This window comes from Sebastes fasciatus, chromosome 19 (genome assembly GCF_043250625.1).
Source record: "Sebastes fasciatus isolate fSebFas1 chromosome 19, fSebFas1.pri, whole genome shotgun sequence".
NCBI lineage: Eukaryota > Metazoa > Chordata > Actinopteri > Perciformes > Sebastidae > Sebastes > Sebastes fasciatus.
The window spans coordinates 26,457,598-26,479,191 of record NC_133813.1 but is presented as its reverse complement, the minus strand read 5'-3'; the positions used below and the strand labels follow the sequence as shown (position 1 = coordinate 26,479,191).

Here is a 21,594-nt window from a genome sequence, read left to right as displayed (position 1 = left end):
GAACCAAAATTGTCATTAAAAACATTTTATATGCATTAACACATTTCTTATATGCATTCAAACATGTCTTATATGCATTCAAACATGTTTTATATGCATTAAAACATGTCTTATATGCATTCAAACATGTTTTATATGCATTAAAACATGTCTTATATGCATTAAAACATGTCTCTAACTTCATGTACTCTCTCTTAAGATTCTGAAAAACAATAAAATAATTTATATATTAACTACTCGAGAGAGGATCTGTAGTAAATTTCATTCATGTATGCTCCATTAAAACTAAGCAAAAAATACATTATAATTATAATAATAATTTGTAATAATAAATAATCATGAGTTCTTGTTGGGACCTTTTGATGTTTGTTTATTGTTTCTTCTATTTTAACATAATATAGTAAAATATTAAGTAGAACATCTTGTAGGCTACTGCAGTAGTAGTACAGTGTTGCAGTGTTTTCCATCATTGTGTGTGTTATAGGGTTAGTGTTCATCATTCATGATCATTCAGTGAATCACTTACATTTAAAATAATTTTACAGGAACACTCAGTAATGTGCTTTGGTTCTACTATGCTACAACTAAAACTATTCACTTATAGAAACTGAGAACGTCTGTTCTCTGAAACATTGTTGAAAACATTCAAATCAGTCCACGTCTGATTCAGAATGAAACACATCTGTCAGTAACAGTGTTCAGTTCTTTGAAAGCAAAATAGGCTCAAAGAATTCCTGAAAAAGTCATTCATCTTCACGCTTTGAGTGAAACGGCGAACTTAAGAGACCTTGTTTTCAGTAACTGCTCAGAGAAAAGAGACATCACAGTCACATCTCCTCCTGTTTATCACTAGAGATGTAAAAAAAACACGTGTTGAGCAGCAACTCTATTTGTGGAAAGAAGAAGTACAAAAAACTCCAGGGAACCCATCATCAGTTTAGTTCTATGAACTGTGTGAATGTGTCCCCGCCCCTCATTGCTGTATATAACTACAGTGTAGAACTCCCCAGAATATGTCCTTGTGGTTCACCGTGAGAGAGCAGCTACTGTCTGTGTGCATCCTCACTGTGAATGGTAGCAGAATGTGGGTGTGAGGTTCAAACCCACTCTGTTTCTCTTGTTTCAGTCTTTCAGGCGACATGGTTGGCCGTGGATTTCATTTTGATTTTTTAGACTTAAAATGTTCTTCCTCTGCCAGTCATTCACACCTGTTCATCCTCGGTAAGTGCTCTATCATTTTTTTCTTTATTTTCTGTTGAGTGATTATTTTGAGCTATTTGTGTTTTTTTGTAGGTCTTTGGTTTATTTAGTTTTCTTTGCAATGAATTAAATTCATCCTAGGACTTTTCTGTTATATATCAGTCAAATAACTCAATATTAATACGCTGTATTTAGTATTTAAGGCAGATTTTCCCTTCCTCTGTTCATATTTAAGGTCTGCTCCTTGTTTACTACAAGATTCTCTCCGCTTGTGTTCAAGCTTCAGATCGAGGTAGGATATTTTACTTTTTTGTCACGTCATTTCAACATATTGCTCAAATGTCAGTGATTTCTTCATATCATCTATCTATCTATTCTATTAATAAATAGTTGTTCTAGATGAGTGGCTATATTTATCATTGATAAAAGAACCACAAATATGATCAAATACATTTCCTTAAAAAAGTAGTATCATATCTCAGCCCAGTCACACAGCAGTTGGTGAAATAGTCACGAAATGTAGTGATTCGTGTACATAGACACAAATTTCACATGTCCAGTGGAGGTCGGTGGAGGATGAGCAGGTTCTTGTTCTTGTCCCGTGTGAAACCACAAATCAATGTTGATTTATTTGTCACGTAACTTCCGTACTTAAGTTACAGCACCTCCGGAGTTATTTTAACCCAAACCGCCATCTGTTCCTAAACCTAATCGAGTCGATCTTTACCTAAACCTAATCAAGTAGTTTTATTTTGAAAAGACTGGAGCAGAAATCGACACATGCATCACGTGTGTCAAGTAATTGTGAGATCCCTCGTCCTCAAAAAAGGGGTCCCTCGACCTCGGAGTGAGAAGCCTCGAGCCCTAAAAGAAACCTCTAGACAGCGTCGAGAGCGTCGGGGGAAAAAGGCCAGAGGAGGAATTCGATCATTCACTCGACCCTATCCACCTCAGATACCTCGAACTAGGCCGTTTCAACGCAGATGAACAAGAAATGGACTCTTGCAGACACAGAGTATGTAATCACCAATCAATATAACCTGATTTAATGTTAGCTGAAAAGTGATAAAGGGGACATATTATGCTAATTTTCTTGTTCATACTTGTATTTTGTGTTTCTACTAGAACATGCTGATAACATGAACATGCTGTAATTTTCAAAACACCCTTTATTTTCCTCATCCTGTCTGCCTGAATATACCTGTATTTACCCTCTGTCTGAAATGCTCCGTTTTAGTGCATCTCAACGGAATTGCGTTGCTAGGCAACAGTTTGGGTCCATGTTTACTTCCTGTCAGCTGATGTCATTCACATACACTGCAACAGGAAATAAACTGGGACACATTAAGAATGTTTACGTTTAAAACCGTGTGATGATCTATATATTGTATATTTGTGACATCACAAATGGACAGAAATCCTGACGGCTTGTTGCAAACGCACAATTTCTGAATACGGGCTGTCTGTATTTCTCCGTATATTGAGCGTTTTGATAGTTTATCAGTGTTTATAAAGCACTTAAACCTACTTTATAATATAAAACACCTGAAAATCTCACTTTTTACAATACGGGACCTTTAAATTTATTCCCTGTTAGAGTAAGGATGTTATACAATAATTTCTGTAGTAGTTTAGAAAGTGTTGTGATTAACATGCATATAACCGAGATCAGGTTTTAAGGATATGTAATGACAGGAATGACTTATGGTCAACACATGGAATGCAGTATGTTACTGTAATGACTGTAACTGAGAAGGGTGCGGAGGCTGTGAGACTGTCAAAATGGATTACCATGTGAATGTAACCTTTAGAAGTTTAAGTTTGAAGAAGTGTTGACCTGGAGTATTGTGACACAGGGAAGAGAGGATAAGTGAATCCTGATGAGCTAAGCATAAAGACATGACTGTTCATCATTATATTGTTTTTATTAATCATCATTATATCCAATCTATACAACAAATTATTTTTGGATCACCATTTGAGCTGTTTGCTTTTGCTCTGCCTAATCCTACAATAAAACTACGATTTGCATTTAAAGCATTTAAACTGTGGACATTAGAATAATTACTTCTTAAGAACTGTGGTCCTTATGGTACATGGTACAGCGGGCATAACATCATAAAGAAGAGTTTTCATATGCATTATGTTACTGTAGTGACTGTAACTGAGAAGGGTGCGGAGGCTGTGAGACTGTCAAAATGTATTACCATGTTAATGTAACCTGTAGAAGTTTAAGTTTGAAGAAGTGTTGACCTGGAGTATTGTGACACAGGGAAGAGAGGAGAAGTGAATCCTGATGAGTTAAGCATAAAGACGTGACTGATCACTGTTTTTACTAATCAATTCCTGGCAAATGACTATTAACCAATCCTAGATGTTTCGTAAGCTCTGAACTTCATCCTAGCTTATTACCAAGAGCACAGATCACTGAGGAGAGCTGGCTGGTGTCAACACCTGGCTCCTGGGTTATTCAGCCAGGCCACCCACCAGCAGCAGCGGGGTTGACGTCCTGGATGTGGGCAGTGAGAGGCTAGGCTAAATCTCCTCGCCACCAGTTTAAATAGTTTTTGGCTACGGAGTCATCAACTGAGCCAGCCCAGTGCAGCCGAGAGTCGGACCTTTTAAAGGGACTGTTTGTAAGAATCAGAAATTGGTTGTAACAGTGACACTTGTGGCCGCAATGTCAACGACAGTCAGCGTACTGTTGCTTGCGCTCGCCCGTGTGCATGCGCTACCTGAATGTGAAAGAGCATCCGTCAAAACAGTGAGGCGACACACGTCATCTAAAAGCACAATATCACTATATTTCAGCTGCTTGGCAGTAATGTTAGCTGACCAGACGGAGGTCTCTCCATGAATCAATGCTGATCCCAGTGTTGGCTTTTCCTGCCTCAGCCTCCCGACCGCGGCCGGAGGGATCAGGGGAGACACCGGAGTTTTGGTCGGAGACGATAACGTTTCTCTCTGCGGAGCCCCGTCACTTCACAAGACACGGGAAACCTCTGTTGGTCTGGAGGAGCTGCAGCAGTTATTTCTGCACAAACGTCCAGAAATAACTAGATATTCTCAGAGCTAAACTAACTCTTCTGCAGTGTGGAGTGTGCGCGCATGCACGTGAGGTGGAGCGAGCTGAGTGAAGGCAGGCAAGCAGGCAGAGGAGCAGAGGAACAGAGTACAGCAGAGACTCCGGTCCTAGAGACCAAAGCTACGGTCTCCCCCGCGTCCTCCGACCGCGGCCAACACTGTTTAACAGACGGGCTTCACTAGATACAACTTTGCGGTTTTGATGCTTCCGTGTAGTTTGTGTTGGAATCTGAGTCTGAACAGCGTAGACACACGCGAGCGCGCATGGGGCACCGACCCGGAGTGATTTATACGTGTAAAAAGTTACAAACAGTCCCTTTAAGAGGAGAACTGGTTTCAAGTAAGTGCCTCCTGAGACAGGGGGCGTACTAAACTTGAGGGATTTAACACGTGTTGCTGGACATTCGTAGGAAACGCACAAAAAATGAGTTGTTGAGAATCGAGCTGAGCGTCACAACAAAAAAAAGGAAATTTGTGTCAATGTACAGAAATAAAATAGATTAGATTTGGTGACTATTTCACAAACTGCCGTGAGAATGTATTGTATATTTAGAGTTGTGTTTCTTCTACAAATGACTCACTGAGAAGATAACATCTATGATTTAGTGATCTAGTTTCACACCATATTCATACTATGTTCCAGTGAAATGCGGGTCACAGAACATTTCTTCAAGATATCATCACTGTGGAATTCACCTGGGTAAAAAAATACATTTGAGTCATCCCTGATTGAATCATCTGCTGTAAAACTAAACTACTCTAAACTATAATGGGCTCTCTTTCAGACGGAGTCCATGATTTAGATTGTTTCGGTAAACATTCATCCTTAAGAAAAGTCTGTGTGTGGAAACCTGGAAAGCGCACATCAGAAAAGATCTACACACTCATCACACAACAACAGCACAGGTACGAGTTTTAATATTTCTCCATTCTAGCTTAAATGAAATACATATTGTTTAACATATTTAATAATTTGTAATGGACAATAATCATCTAATTTTCTCTCTTCTCGTCTCCTTCTAGAGGCAGAAACCATTGCGGGGCTTACTACAACATCACTGGAGTCTCTGAGGAGATCACGATATCTGAGAGTTCCGACGTGACCGTTGAGGTTTTTGAAAACAGCCAGTCAATAAACTGCACAAAAGCAGTTTTCAGCGCTTCACCAAAGAGCTTCTGTAAGTCCACAAAAAAAACATTTTTATGAGCAAGTTTCTCTTAATTTCTCTGTTTGATGATAAATCTCTGACTGAATATTTAATATTTCAGTGCGATGTGGTCCTCCAGATAAAGTGATCTTCAGCCGCCACTCTGGTAGACTGGCTGTGAATGTGATCTGGCCGGAGTTGGACAAAAACACCATTCAGTATTACTCTGTGAAATATATAGAACAGGGCAACCTGACACAGAACCAGGTCAGTATCAAACAGCTGTTAACTGTTTTTGATCATAAATATCTCAAAGAGAGAGCATGATTACTGAAATTAAAGTTTCCATATTGTTAAAAGTGAGATTTTCAGGTCTTTTACATTATAAAACAGATTTAAGTGATATATAAATACTGTTAAACTATCAAAACGCTCAATATACGGAGAAATACACATAGCCCGTATTCAGAAATTGTGCGTTTGAAACAAGCCGTTAGGATTTCTGTCCATTTGTGATGTCACAAATATACAATATTTAGACCATTACACGGTTTTAAACATAAACATTCTAAATGTGTCCCAGTTTAATTCCTGTTGCAGTGTATGTGAATGACATCAGCTGACGGGAAGTACACATGGACCCAAGCTGTTGCCTAGCAACGCAATTCCATTGAAATGCACTAAAACGGAGTGTTTAAGACAGAGGGTGAATACAGGCATATTCAAGCCGACAGTATGCGGAAAATAAAGGTGTTTTTAAAGCATTAAAGCATGTAAACATGTTCTAGTAGAAACACAAAATACAAATATGAACCTGAAAATGAGCACGATATGGGACCTTTAAAGTCAAATCTTATAAATATCTAGATAGCAGTTTACTTTTAATTTCATGTGGAATAACGTGCACAGAAACTAAAGATCAGAATATATATATTTATATATATATATATATTAGATTCATCCAGTTTATTATTGTGTCCTGCGTTTCATTACAGGAGATAAATATACTCATCACTGCACACTATATGAAAGAGTAGGTTTAAAGAAGTGGAGTACACACGTTTATAAATGTTTGTATTACAGAGTATTTTAATACATGATCGCCCCGTCCTTCTGGCTGATTTTAAGGCGATACTCAAGTAGTTTAGTGTTACACTTCCATTAACTTTGGGGACTCACAAGGTTAAAACAAAGCTAGAAGTCTACAGCCTGCTCCACCCGACTCCACTGTTATCAGGTCATTAAATGTGCGTTATCAGCCGTTATGAGACTCATACATGTGGGTCAGTAGGGGCCTGCTACACCTACTACATTAAAGGTCCCATATCGTGCTCATTTTCAGGTTCATACTTGTATGTTGTGTTTCTACTAGAACATGTTTACATGCTGCAACGGAATTGCGTTGCTAAGCAACAGTTTGGGTCCATGTATTCCAGTCAGCTGATGTTATTAACATACACTGCAACAGGAAATAAACCGAGACACATTTAGAATGTTTACATTTAAAACCGTGTAATGGTCTAAATAATGAATATTTGTGACATCACAAATAGACGGCTTGTTTCAAACGCACAATTTCTGAAAACGAGTTGTGTGTATTTCTCTGTATATTGAGCATTTCGATACTTTCACAGTATTTATATAGCACTAAAACCTGCTTTATAATAAAAAAGATATTAAAATCTTACTTTTTGCAATATGGGAACTTGAAGTATTGTGTTAAAAAATTGAATATTAAAACAGAAAATAAAAAGGCCACATGTGAGCTCGCATGGGACACCGACCCGTAATGATTTATACATATAAGAAGTTACAAACAGTCCCTTTAATGAGATTGGCTGATTGAATAAAGGTTATGATTTCAACTACGAGCTAAATATTTATTCCAGGAAAAGAAAAGTGAATTCATGTTTTGGATAATTCCTCCTGGCATTAATCAGTCTCTCTGTGTTGTTCACAGTCACTCGTGCAGTCCTACAATGGAGTGAATTGTACAATCTCTAATTGTACTGTAGAGGATCTAAAGTCCTCACTGGTCTACAGCGTACAGATACGGTGCGTCCCTAACGATAAATGCTCTCAGTGTCCATGGAGTGAAAACTACACCGTCCCATCAGGTCAGCTCGCTTTCTACTTTATTGGTTTACACTAAACAATAAAAATAAGCAGTTTTTATATATTAATTGTGGTAATTGTGATGAGTTAAATGATGTAAACACAAAGAAGTTAAAGCTGAAATAGTGTATCTTAAATGCTCTTTCAGAACTGACTACACAGCCTGTCATTGTCGTCCATGAAGACACTGATCTTGCAGAAAGAAAAGGCCGCTGGCTGCTTTATTTAACCTGGAAGGTAATCTTAAAGTGTAATATATCTTCTGTGTAGCCATGGCTGATGGTATTATTATAATAATAATAATAAAATGACCCTGTTTGTTAGTTTCCTGCCAAAGAGCTGCATGACGGCTTCTATGTGACTGTTGGGAAAGCGTCAGGAGAGGCTCCATATGAGAGGATGAACACCTCTCAGCCTGAGATCAGACTCATTCTCTCCTCTTCAGCTTATCATCTCACCATCAGGGCTGTGAACAACGCCAGCACCTCCCCAGCCCTAAATCTGTCAATACCACAGAGACAAGACATGACCAGTGAGTACTCACTACTTTATAAAAAACATTATATAACCATATATATATATCATCATGTATAAATTGATAGTTAATTAAACTTAGTTTATAGTTAATTTACTGTTAATAATGAATAGTTTACTAATTATTAGTAATGCTATCATTTCTGTTATGTTATCATTAGTTTGTGTTATGTGAAATTGTAGCGTTATGTAGCGTTATTGCATAGAGCAGATTAATAATCAATCATTAATTGATATCAAAATATGTATCTATAATTAATAACCCACAATTATTAATCATAAACCCATGAATTGTCATAAAAGGTGAAGGAGAGTGGTGACACTCAGCTTCAAATATCACACACAATTAGTTTTAATACCGTACTTTACCCAGGCGCCACCCAGTTTTATAAAAACAGCTAAAACTCACAATTTGATATTAATCAGTTGAGTCTCGTAATGTCAGGGTTGCTACAGAGTTCTTGGGCATGGTGAACAGTGATGTGAATTGTTTATATACACACAAAATCAAGTAACCAAGTTCTTTATAAAATAAAGTGTTTATTTGACTAACTAGAATATAATGGAATAAATGATAAAACAAAAGGAAGAAGGAATAAAATGAATAAAGGATCATTAAAGGAATACAGGGAATACAATGATGAACATTCATGGATAGAAACAAATTAAATGTGAACAGGTCAATTCAGTAACTAATATCCTTCTGATTGGATTTTGACATTTGCCTATCAACTAAATGTAGTTTTGATATTAATGTACCATTCAGCAGCAGAGAGTTTAAGAAGCACCAGGGAGGATTGAGAAGCAGTTTCATCTCATAAATGTAGGCGTGGTCTAATTCAAGTTTAGAATTTACAGATGAATTTCCTAATTCTTCTTAACCTTATTTATTAATTGACTATAAATGTGTTTATTAGTCTCGTCATCAAACTCTTTCTCTTCTGAAAATACATCTATACATCACCCTCGCTGAGCAGGCTGCTGTGGAAGGAGGTTGTGCTGTTTGGAGAAGAGTTGTGGCAGGTTCTGTCTGGAACGCGGCATTTTGGATCTGTTGGATTTAACGGTGCGACCCGGATTGAGTCATTTCTCTCCCTCAGTGGCTCTTTTTGGCGTCCTCGAGCATGCTCGGATATGGTCGACTGGCATGTCACCTCGATGCATTTTTCCATCTCCGTCTCTCTCTCTGTCTGGTGCAGCATTTCTTCAGACCCCGCCTCTCGTAGCTGGAGGGGTCACTCAGTTCAAAAGGTTTTGGACTTAAAGTCTTTCTTTAAAGTCTCTTTTCTTCACACTGGCTGGTACCATCAGCACCTTGTGGATACAGTAGGGCTGTCTCAGCCCTCAGGGCATAGCGGCAAGGCGACAGAGTAGCAAAAGAGATGGTTTGGTAAGGCAGGTTCTTTAGCCATATTCAGGTAGGCTGGACGATGATCAATAACTCATAAACTTTTCACTTGGTCAGAACGGTATGAAGCCGTTGTTGTTTTTCTGTTCTGTGAGCTTAACCAGGCTAGTTGTAAATGAATAGTCTCACCACTTAGTGCCCTGAGAGGTCAGGTCAAGTTTCTGGAAGAAGTTCAAAACAAAAGGATTAAGATCACATTTCATATTCTTCATCTTTCAGTCATCATTCGCTACAAAATAATTAATATATAAATTCTATATTGTCTAATAGCTGATAAGAGATTATAATAATTACATTCGGATTACATTAGTTAAGTATTTATTATCAGTTTATTGTTACACACATTATAACATTTGATATAATATATTAAGTATTAGTTAATGATTACAACATGATTTGTTTTACCTTCAAAAAAATCATTATAAATTTGTCCTGACAGGTATGGGAGCTGGGAAGCTGAACGTGACAGTCCACAGTAACACATCTTTTACTATCTATTGGAAAGACAATCTCATCAAGAACTACGTCTGCTACTCTGTGGAGTGGACGAAGGAGGGACATGAAAAGAAGGGACATGAAAAGAAGGGACATGAAGCAGTGTACATGTCCTTTTATCAGGACGTTAACAACTATAGGACCTTATCTCCTCTACCAGGTCAGTAAATATTCACATATGTTGGTCCACCGGTCCACTAAAAACTCTGTTTACATGCAACTCATTTATTTAGCCGAGTATGTTTTGAAGAAACTGTAATTTGTGCCTAGATTATTATGATTATAGATGATTATGTTGTGGCGAAAGGAAGAGTGAAGGATGTACTATGGTCTTTGTACAAAGCAGAGGACTTTCTGGAGACAGAAGGTTCAGGTTCAGCCAACAAAAGCATTTTGGTTAAGGTCAGGGAAAGTTTCACAATCTTTCTTCACCTTCAACAAGAGCTTTGAGTGCCTAAACACAACCATCAAATAACACAAGTCTTGCTTTAGCTGCTACGAGAACAAAGAACACATGAAACACAGTGTCAGTGAACATTTTGCAGATACGTTCTGTATTAACAAGGGAACATACAAGGAACGTACAGTATATCGCCAAGAAGTGAAAAAGTCAATTGTTCGTTCCGTTGCAACATCAGCGGCCAGCAGAAAAGCTACGCTCCCGCCATTTTGGAGTCAATGTGACGACCGGACACCAGTAAAACATCCACCTACAAAAGTAAAACAACATTATTCTAGTCCATTCATTTCTATTTATATTCTATTGTCATATTCTACCGAAATGGCCTTTGTTGAACAATAAAATATCATAAATGTAATAAGCGTTTTCAGTCCAAAATGGCGGCAGCAGCTGTTTGCTTCTATACACTTTGGCATTAATATTATGTGACTTCATTCAAGTATTCATTAAACATGTTTCCTCATGTTGATAATAAACGTGCTAATGTAAATGAGTAGTATGCAGGCATAATTGATGGTACCTGATGAAATATATTTAGTGTTTTGGTTATTTGAAATACCCGTCAGAGCCTTTGGAGCCTTATGAGCGATACAGCATCACTCTGCACACACGGCCAAACAAGGAGACCTGCAACATGGAGCATGTGAACAACAGTGAGATCACCTACGGGAGGACACAGTTCTACTTCACCGAAGGATGTAAGTCACAGCCCGACTATCGTTCCACTATTGTATCATGTGACTGGAATAAACAAGACTTACTGTGAGGCTGTAATGCTCATTTTAAAGAAACCCAAACAGTTAGAAAGATAAACCAAACCTGGTGATGAAAGTTCACAAAGACCACCAATGTTACGGAGACATTTCAGATATCAATGTGCTGGTGGCACTACAGGAGAAGTCAACCAACATCTTTAGGATTCCTCCTCTTGGGAACATGTTTGTCTGGACTACATGTAGTGATATCTCACTGGATAATTGAAATTCTGGCCTGCTTGTGGTTGTAGAGCAGTGGTTCCCAACCTGGGGTCCGGGGCCCTCTTAGGGGGCGCCAAAGATCACAGGAAGTGCGCCAGGATTAGTCTGCTCTGAGGTTGTCAAAATTATCATAACACACTTACTGGATCATTTATACACCAGTCTGTATATAAAACTATTTAAAAATATATATATATTTTTTTTTTTGCTACTTAATGGCAAAATCTAACGAAATATTCTTCTTCAATCCATATTTGTTGGCGTTTAGCCTTTCAAAAACAACATTTTCACTGTGGTCAAAAACCTGTTTGCTCTCCCGCTTGACGCACACAAAGAGAGGCACGTACTTGTATTAACGGGGCGGTCTAGCAGTAATCTAACAACACAATCAATTACATTTATTTAACCATAATAACAGAAAAAAATTGGCTCTAATACTGTCATAGTAAATTAATTAAGTCGATACAAAGAAATATCATATTATGTATCTGCATTCGCTTGATCACTTTATTTATGTTGACGAAACTGACATTATATTTATTAAAGAAAGTTGATTTAATAAAAAAATACTAACTTTATTCACATTGAGGATTTTGTTCGAGGATTTGTAATTGTTTTAGGGCGCCGACCATGTTATAGGTTGGCAACCTTTACTATCAAAAGAGACATTTTAGGCAACAAAAAAAGATCTGTTTGGAGCCCCAAAACATTTGCAGTGAGGTAGGGGCCACATTGAGGGAAAAACAAATCTGAGATTTCGAGAATAAAGTCACAACTTTACGAAAAAAAAATTGATAATATTACTAGAATAAAGTCATAACTTTACGAGAAAAAGTCATAATATTAAATTCATAACTTTACAAGAGAAGAAGTTGTAATATTACCAGAATAAAGTCATAACTTTACGAGAAAAAAAGAAAATAACTTGTAAAATTACCGCTACTATACATATATATACTAATATTATGACTTTATTCTCATAATACTACGACTTTTGTTTCTTGTAATATTATGACTTTATTCTCAAAATCTCAGATTTATTTTTTGTCCTCGATGTGGCCCTAATACTCCGTCGTACCATCGTACCATAGACCTACAACAATGATAAATAAAAATGAAAATGTAAACAAAAAAAATCCACAGGATGATGGGGGGGGGGGGCGGGGGGGGGGGGGGGGGGGGCCTCAAGGAAAATAGGTTGGGAACCACTGCTCTAGAGGAATAGTCAGGAGCTACAACCTAACATAGCTAACAACAAGGATAAAGATCAGGCCAATACTGCTAGTTCCTTCTTATCCTATCCAGAACAACAGTCTGACTTCTTGATATTGTGCACCCAAAGCTCCCATCAGTGCTCCCATAAACATCAGCAGCTACAACGTGATGCTAAATTCAGTGATGCTGCAGTGGTCATCCATCCCGGAGGAAGACGTCCGGGGTTTCCTACTGGGTTACATCATCTACTACACCGAGTACCACCACGATGGGACGAGTACAGAGAGAAGTAAGCATTATCCACCTTAAACTACGACACTACTCACTCATTAACTTGTATGCTTGTTTTGGCTAATCCATAAAGTTGCCAGTTGCTTTGTTTCCCACTGTCTCAGTCTCTAGAGGCATTAGCAGTTGGTCTAAGGCAGGAGTCAGCAACCTTTACTATCTAAAGAGTCATTTTAGGCAAAAAAATAATTATAAATCTGTCTGGAGCCACAAAACATTTGAGCATTGTGATGAAGGTAACACAGCTTATAGTCTAAGTATATAGTATATACTGTAAGTCTAATGCAGTGAGGGCCAAAGAGACAATGTGCTACGGAGTATTAGGGCCACATTGAGGGAAAACAAATCGGAGATTTCCAGAATAAAGTCATAATATTACGAGAAAAAAGTCATAACTTTACAAGGCAAAAGTTGTAACATTACGAGAATAAAGTCATAACTTTACAAGAAAAAAAGTCATAAAGTCAGATTCATCATCATGGAGCCATGAGTGAATCCATCTGGTAGATATTTGACTATAGATAGATTAAAACTTTGACCATGAATGTCGGTACGAATACGCCTAATAGTTGTTGAGATATGTCAGTCTGGATCAAAGTTGTGGACCAACTGAGCGATTTAACATCTGTAAAATGTTTAACACCTGTTTTGCCGATTGTAAATTATCACATAGTGTCTGGAAATTCAGGCCAACTTTGAAGCAGATGTATCCCAGTTACATTTGTAATATGCTGAAAAACTGTCACTCTTTGACTGCAGATATTACAGTGGATCCAACATTAAACAGCTATGAACTGGGGGATCTCAAAGGTGGCACAGCATACGAAGTCCAGATCTCAGGTTTCACCCAGGCAGGAGCCGGAGTACGGAGCACAGCAAACCTCTTTAAAACTGACGATCAAGGTTACATCCCCCAAACATGTTTTTGACCATTAAAAAAAAATCATACAATTGAATTTCTGATACTGATATTTGCAAAGAAACATCCATAATTATTTTGTATTTCCGTAGGATTCTCTAATCTCAGTGGCGTCATCGCGATTGTTGCAGTTGTGGCCACTGTGCTAATATTTGGACCTCCTATAATAAAAAGGTACGGTCAAGTCTTACATGTATTGTGTGTCAAACAAGCTGTCACAAACTGGATAAACATCTAACTACCATATATCTACTCTACACTACCTACTTCTTCCAGAGCAAAAGGGATTTTGTGGCCAAGCATACCGAACCCTGGAAACAGCAATGCAATGCAGAAAATAGAAGAGCCTTGTGTACGGGTAAGTCTAGAACTCTACCGGCAGTTTTAACGTCAGCCAGCCAGACTGAAGAAATCAAATGAAGTTAATGGAGAACTGTTTCTACTTCACTCAGGAACTACTGGAGTCCATCCACACTCTGAAGGTGGAAGAATGGGATACAAACAGCCTTCAGATAGTTGAGAAAGAAGATGCTGCTAGCACGTTACCATCGATGGTACCGCTTCTCTGTGCGTCAGAGGATGAGGCAGACTCACCAGAAATGACTCGTAACTGGATCCAAAGAGAAACAGAGGACGCAACTGGAGACATCCCACCAAATATTACTGCAGAAACTTTACCAGACATCCAACAGACAGACCCCCGGAGTTCTCCTCTCGCCTTTCCGAGTGGCTATACAACGATGGAAATGTTTCAGCAGGGGATGCCTCAGGGCGTACCGGCCGACGCATCGGTTACTCAAGCCACGGAAAGCGACCCAGAGGACACAGACTCAACGGTTGTAAAGTCAGGATTGGACTATATAGGGCAATTTAGTACCAGTCCTATTTCGGACAGCGAGGAGATGTCCGCAATTTTATGAAAACAGTTTTGAACAGGACAGCAGAGAAAACAGGATTATAAGAACCACGGTCCATCATCGGGGTACAGCTCTGTTTATGCCCGCTGTCAAAATGACTGTTTACTTTACTTTACTTCATTTCAAGGTTTGTTAACAGCAAAATAACCAGTCACTCAATTTTAATTAAAGGGACTGTTTGTAACTTCTTACACGTATAAATCATTGTGGGTCGGTGTCCCATGCGAGCTCGCTTGTGGCTACGCTGTTCAGACTCAGACTCAGACACAAACTACACGGAAGCACCGAAACCTCTTGGTTGTATCTAGTGAAGCCCGTCTGTTAAACAGTGTTGGCTGCGGTCGGAGGACGTGGGGGAGACCGTAGCTTTGTCTCCAGGACCGGAGTCTCTGCTGTACTCTGCTCCTCTGCTCCTCTGCCTGCTTGCCTTCACTCACACACCGCTCTCGTTCTCGCTCTTTCGCTCCACTCTCACGTGCATGCGCGCACACTACACACTGCAGAAGAGTTAGTTTAGCTCTGAGAATATCTAGTGAATGTACAGTGGACGTTTGTGCAGAAATAACTGCTGCAGCTCCTCCAGACCAACAGAGGTTTCCTGTGTCTTGTGAAGTGACGGGGCTCCGCAGAGAGAAACGTTATCGTCTCTGACCAAAACTCCGGTGTCTCCCCTGATCCCTCCGGCCGCGGTCGGGAGGCTGAGGCAGGAAAAGCCAACACTAGGATCAGCATTGATTCATGGAGAGACCTTCGTCTGGTCAGCTAACATTACTGCCAAGCAGCTGAAATATAGAGTGATATTGTGGTTTTAGCTGACGTGTGTCGCCTCACTATTTTGAGCGATGCTCGTTCATGTCTATGTAGAGCGAGCACAAGCACGAGCAACAGGACGCTGACCTTCGTTGACTTAACGGCCACAGGAGTCGCTGTTAACAAGCAATTTCTGATTCTTACAAACAGTCCCTTTAACTATCAATTTATCATTAATAAATGATGGTTATTATAAAGTGTTTCCCACATCTTCTTTGTAGCGTCCATGTTGTTTCCATATAACCACTTTAAGCTCATGAACATCCCGAAGTCGGAAGAAAGACTTCCCAACTCAGGAAAAAGGGACAATCCAAGGAGCATGTGAACGCACCATTAAGGATGAGTCCGTTCTAATCAAGTCTTTAAAGGGGACATATCGTGCTCATTTTCAGGTTCATACTTGTATTTTGTGTTTCTACCAGAACATGTTTACATGCTGTAATGTTAAAAAAAAAATTTATTTTCCTCATGCTGTCTGCCTGAATATACCTGTATTTACCCTCTGTCTGAAACGCTCCGTTTTAGTGCATTTCAACAGAATTGCAACGGAATTGCATTGCTAGGCGACAGTTTGGGTCCATGTTTACTTCCTGTCAGCCGATGTTATTTACATACACTGCAACAGGAAATAAACTGGGACACATTTAGAATGTTTACGTTTAAAACCGTGTAATTGTCTAAATAATGTATATTTGTGACATCATAAATGGACAGAAATCCTAACGGCTTGATTCAAACGCAAAATTTCTGAATACGGGCTGTGTGTGTTTCTCAGTTTGAGCGTTTTGATAGTATATATACTGTATATATATATAGCACTTAAACCTGCTTTATAATATAAAAGACCTGAAAATCTCACTTTTTACAATACGGGACCTTTAAATTTATTCCCTGTTAGAGTAAGGATGTTATACAATAATTTCTGTAGTAGTTTAGAAAGTGTTGTGATTAACATGAAGTGCATATAACCGAGATCAGGTTTTAAGGATATGTAATGACAGGAATGACTTATGGTCAACACATGGAATGCAGTATGTTACTGTAATGACTGTAACTGAGAAGGGTGCGGAGGCTGTGAGACTGTCAAAATGGATTACCATGTTAATGTAACCTGTAGAAGTTTAAGTTTGAAGAAGTGTTGACCTGGAGTATTGTGACACAGGGAAGAGAGGATAAGTGAATCCTGATGAGCTAAGCATAAAGACATGACTGTTCATCATTATATTGTTTTTATTAATCATCATTATATCCAATCTATACAACAAATTATTTTTGGATCACCATTTGAGCTGTTTGCTTTTGCTCTGCCTAATCCTACAATAAAACTACGATTTGCATTTAAAGCATTTAAACTGTGGACATTAGAATAATTACTTCTTAAGAACTGTGGTCCTTATGGTACATGGTACAGCGGGCATAACATCATAAAGAAGAGTTTTCATATGCATTATGTTACTGTAGTGACTGTAACTGAGAAGGGTGCGGAGGCTGTGAGACTGTCAAAATGTATTACCATGTTAATGTAACCTGTAGAAGTTTAAGTTTGAAGAAGTGTTGACCTGGAGTATTGTGACACAGGGAAGAGAGGAGAAGTGAATCCTGATGAGCTAAGCATAAAGACGTGACTGATCACTGTTTTTATTAATCAATTCCTGGCAAATGACTATTAACCAATCCTAGATGTTTCGTAAGCTCTGAACTTCATCCTAGCTTATTACCAAGAGCACAGATCACTGAGGAGAGCTGGCTGGTGTCAACACCTGGCTCCTGGGTTATTCAGCCAGGCCACCCACCAGCGGCAGCGGGGTTGACGTCCTGGATGTGGGCAGTGAGAGGCTAGGCTAAATCTCATCGCCACCAGTTTAAATAGTTTTTGGCTACGGAGTCATCAACTGAGCCAGCCCAGTGCAGCCGAGAGTCGGACCTTTTAAAGGGACTGTTTGTAAGAATCAGAAATTGGTTGTAACAGTGACACTTGTGGCCGCAATGTCAACGACAGTCAGCGCACTGTTGCTTGCGCTCGCCCGTGTGCATGCGCTACCTGAATGTGAAAGAGCATCCGTCAAAACAGTGAGGCGACACACGTCATCTAAAAGCACAATATCACTATATTTCAGCTGCTTGGCAGTAATGTTAGCTGACCAGACGAAGGTCTCTCCATGAATCAATGCTGATCCAAGTGTTGGCTTTTCCTGCCTCAGCCTCCCGACCGCGGCCGGAGGGAACAGGGGAGACACCGGAGTTTTGGTCGGAGACGATAACATTTCTCTCTGCGGAGCCCCGTCACTTCACAAGACACAGGAAACCTCTGTTGGTCTGGAGGAGCTGCAGCATTTATTTCTGCACAAACGTCCACTGTACATTCAAAATCTCACTTTTTACAATATGGGACCTTTAAATAAGCCAGAACCAGAAACACCTCTTGGCAGTTGCAGCATTACGACCCAAAGCAACGGTTGACTGAGATTCATCTGCAATGATACTTGGCGGTATGACAGAACGAGGGCACTAAAACTACATATCTGAATGAAAAGTCTCTTTATTGAGTGTTTTTTTTTGGAAACAGATCAGACGTATCGGACCACATACACACTGTACATCCAAGCTCTTCAAAGACAGCATTACCAAATCTTTACATTATGTCCCAAACACAGCAGCCAACCATTAATCATTTCTACAGTATTAACTGTACATAGTGGATACATGGATATAAAAAAATAAAACTGGTTGTGTTGGAAATACTTTTTTTTTTTTACTAAACTTTATCAGAGTTCACCACTTCAAAACTGAAGCTTTGTGTACATAAAAAGCAGGAAAAGAAAAAAAAAGTTAAATTAAAAAAAGTCATAGGTGGAATTTAAGTCTACTTTTAAAAGTAAGTCTTTCCTAGAAACTTAAGAAAACACTGATCTCTTCATGTTTGCGGGTACATTTTTGACACAATCACAATACTGCAAACTGACACACCAAAAAATGACAGAAAAACATATGTTCAAATAAAAAAACAAATCCACTAATGTCCCGTGAATGTTCAATCTACTCTATTAATTACTAAAGACAGCTGACAATACTTAAATAGAACATCTCATTAGTTTCCTAAACAATAAATTCCTGTTGCATTTGTCAATAAGTCTCCATATTTTATTAGAATATTCTGTACAATCTTAGTCTAGGCACTTTTTGACCCTTCTGTGCTTGCGAGCAGTTAGTTGACCTGTGACATGTTTGCTTCGTTTGCATCTCACGTTCAATATGAGCCGACAGACATTTTTCACACCACCAGCATTTTTTTACAGTATAGGCTTGTTTTGCATCTATAAAACAGTAAATACTTTTTTATTTTTTTTTCTCACAGCATTATTACAACAATAACAGGGAAAGGAACATGATACATTTTTCAGCGACTAATCAGAAATATAAAAATGAAAGTAAATGTACACCCATAAAATAAAAAATAAAATAAAATGATGTATTCATGTTGACTAAAATGACATTTTTAGAACAATATATTATCAGAAACTGAATAATACCATTCTCATAATTACAGCACTTCCAGTCTTAAAGTCAACAGCGTACATTTAGCGGGAGAAGCATGGAGCACAACGGGGAACAAAAGAGTCTTCACAGACCTGGGCTGCAGTCAAATATTATTGTATTATTATGAGTGAAATGACCCGGAAGTATCTCAGTAGCAGCCGAGATAAGAGCTGATCATATTCTCTAAATGTTAAGGAAAGCTGCCTCAATGCTTCCTTTCTTATCTCCTTTAGCACAGGATACACTGGATCATCTTTTATGAACGGAAAGGAGAGAATGGCGTCCCACAATTCCTTGCGGCAGCAACATTTAAAGCGATGCACCATTCGAGTATTGAGTTTGTCGCTCTACTTATTTTCTATGTATGTTTTCATGCCATGTATAAAAACATGACATGACATCAGTAATTTCCTAAGTCCTTATGAATTCTCCTTCACATCTTTGACCTCTTTAGGAAAAGTGGTTATTCGACGTGCAAATCTCCCTTTAACACCACAAAAAGGGCAAATGAGCATTTCTTTTACCAATTTATTTTATACATCCACTGAGAGGGGCCCTCATGTTCTTACACCTATAGAAGAAACATGAATTAAATATGTAATATACCATTTGTTTCATTCTGTAAATAAGCAAACCACACAGCCACACCGAGGCCAGAGCAGCAGAATAAAGAGGAATCAAATGTCAATAATGACATGAAATGAAATGTTATACTTTTTAAAAAGAACATTTCAGCTGGCAAAATACAGGTATCTGGTTTAACTTCCTTTGTGGTGTGCTAGTGAGCAGAGTTTATATACACAACCTAACATGAGAATGGCCTATGTTATACTGTAATCAGTATTTTTTTTGATAGTAGTAGTAGTAGTAGTAGCAGCAGAAGGTAGTTTTTGTTTGTTTGGACAAAATGCAACTGATGCAAACTGGTAAATCAGCAGCGATATGACAAATGAAAAGTCAAAAAGAGAAACTGACAAATGAAAATAAACTGGGGGCTCCAGACCAGAATGTAAAACATCGCTCCTATTCACAATTCAAAGTTACTTTACCCTCAACAGACAGACAACATCAGATGTATGGAGGGATGGATATTACATAATATTAATAATAACAATTACTGCAGTCATTTTCTTACAACTTATTCATATTTTGTATTAATAAATGCTGCCTGAAGAAGTGTGCCAGGCTTGAAATGTGCTGCCAGTCAGAGCCTCTTTTGCCTTTAAGTGCCTGCATTTGTGCATTTATTGAGCAGATTAAATGTCCTCATTTTTCTGCATCAAACGGCCCCCCCCCTCCAGGGTCTGAAATCAGCCCCCGCCACCCACCAAATGCGGGTAAATTGTTGGCAGTGGCGGGTGAAATCATCAGCACACCCGCCACTTAGGCAGGCAGGGAAAATGCTCGTGATGGAAATAGAGAACCGTAGTTGTCCGCTTTCTTGGCATCTCAAGCCTCTGTTACGTTAGCTGTAACGTTAGCTGTAACGTTTGCTGTAACGTTAGCTGTTAGCAGCCGGTGGGCAGCACAGTCCTGACGGGTTAAATAACGGAGCTAATAACGTTAACGGAGGTTCCATTCAATTATTATTATGAGGCGTTCAAAGTCTGCTCAGGAAAAAGGACAACGGGTGAAGGTAAATTACAACGTTATCATGATGTGTTCAAATGTAATCTCGTAAAATGTTTTGGTGAGAAACTTGAATAAATCCATTTGTTTGAAGGAGATGTTTTCACAGTAATATAAAATAGATATTAGAGAGAATTATGACCTGTTTAACTTCATAACACTAGCTCTAAGCAGCTTGCCAAGATTTGTTTTAATCAAAGCAAATATTTAGATATTCATAATCCTTTGAATTGTGTGTTTTTATGCAAATAACCACTATAGATGACAATAACAAAGTACAGTACAGTACTGTGTACACTACCCTCCCTCTAAGGTGTAATTCCAACACTGTAATTTACCGTGTTACATTGAATGACGTCAAATCTAAAATGTTATTCCTTCATTTAGCGCAGAGATTTCAAAAGTGGCAGATACAATTTCTGAGTGGCAGACAAAAAAAAATACGTGAAAAAGTTCATTTCTTCCTTTCTCTATTACTGACTCTTTTCTGAACTCTACTTTTCAACTGATTGAAGGGGACATATCATGATCATTTTTCAGGTTCACACTTGTGTTTCTACTAGAACATGTTTACATGCTTTAATGTTCTAAAAACACATTATTCTTCTCCTCCTGTCTGTCTGAATATACCTGTAGTCACTCATCCTGTCTGTCTGAAATGCTCCGTTTTAGCACCTGTCTCTTGAAGACCTACATATTACACATTACACATGTTGCTACATATTACTATTTGCAATATCAAGACAAAAACTTTTTTTTTTTTTAAAAGGAAAAGTCACACATACTACAGTATGACAAATATTGATGATCTTAGAGGCATAAAAGGCTTTCTGGACTATTTATTTTATTTTGTATTAA

General features: G+C 38.5%; 1 protein-coding gene across 1 annotated transcript; it reads left to right on the top strand.

Annotated features, from left to right (window-relative positions):
* Positions 1 to 1,039: 1,039 nt before the first annotated feature.
* Positions 1,040 to 16,416, top strand: LOC141757079 (interleukin-31 receptor subunit alpha). The gene is made up of 16 exons (XM_074617297.1): positions 1,040 to 1,221; positions 1,436 to 1,492; positions 4,928 to 4,984; positions 5,070 to 5,190; positions 5,308 to 5,462; positions 5,554 to 5,699; positions 7,393 to 7,549; positions 7,696 to 7,784; positions 7,872 to 8,079; positions 9,929 to 10,144; positions 11,011 to 11,142; positions 12,764 to 12,925; positions 13,684 to 13,827; positions 13,936 to 14,017; positions 14,120 to 14,201; positions 14,296 to 16,416. The coding sequence occupies exons 1-16, from the start codon at positions 1,140 to 1,142 to the stop codon at positions 14,761 to 14,763; spliced, it is 2,358 nt and encodes a 785-aa protein (XP_074473398.1). The 5' UTR covers positions 1,040 to 1,139; the 3' UTR covers positions 14,764 to 16,416.
* The last annotated feature ends 5,178 nt before the right edge of the window (positions 16,417 to 21,594 follow it).

Excerpts from the sequence above, each read along its gene's own strand:
- LOC141757079 (XM_074617297.1), top strand. The coding sequence starts at position 1,140 with ATGGTTGGCCGTGGATTTCATTTTGATTTTTTAGACTTAAAATGTTCT. Across the intron at positions 1,222-1,435 it reads TTCACACCTGTTCATCCTCG|GTCTGCTCCTTGTTTACTAC; the intron begins GTAAGTGCTCTA and ends TTCATATTTAAG. Across the intron at positions 14,018-14,119 it reads GGACCTCCTATAATAAAAAG|AGCAAAAGGGATTTTGTGGC; the intron begins GTACGGTCAAGT and ends TACTTCTTCCAG.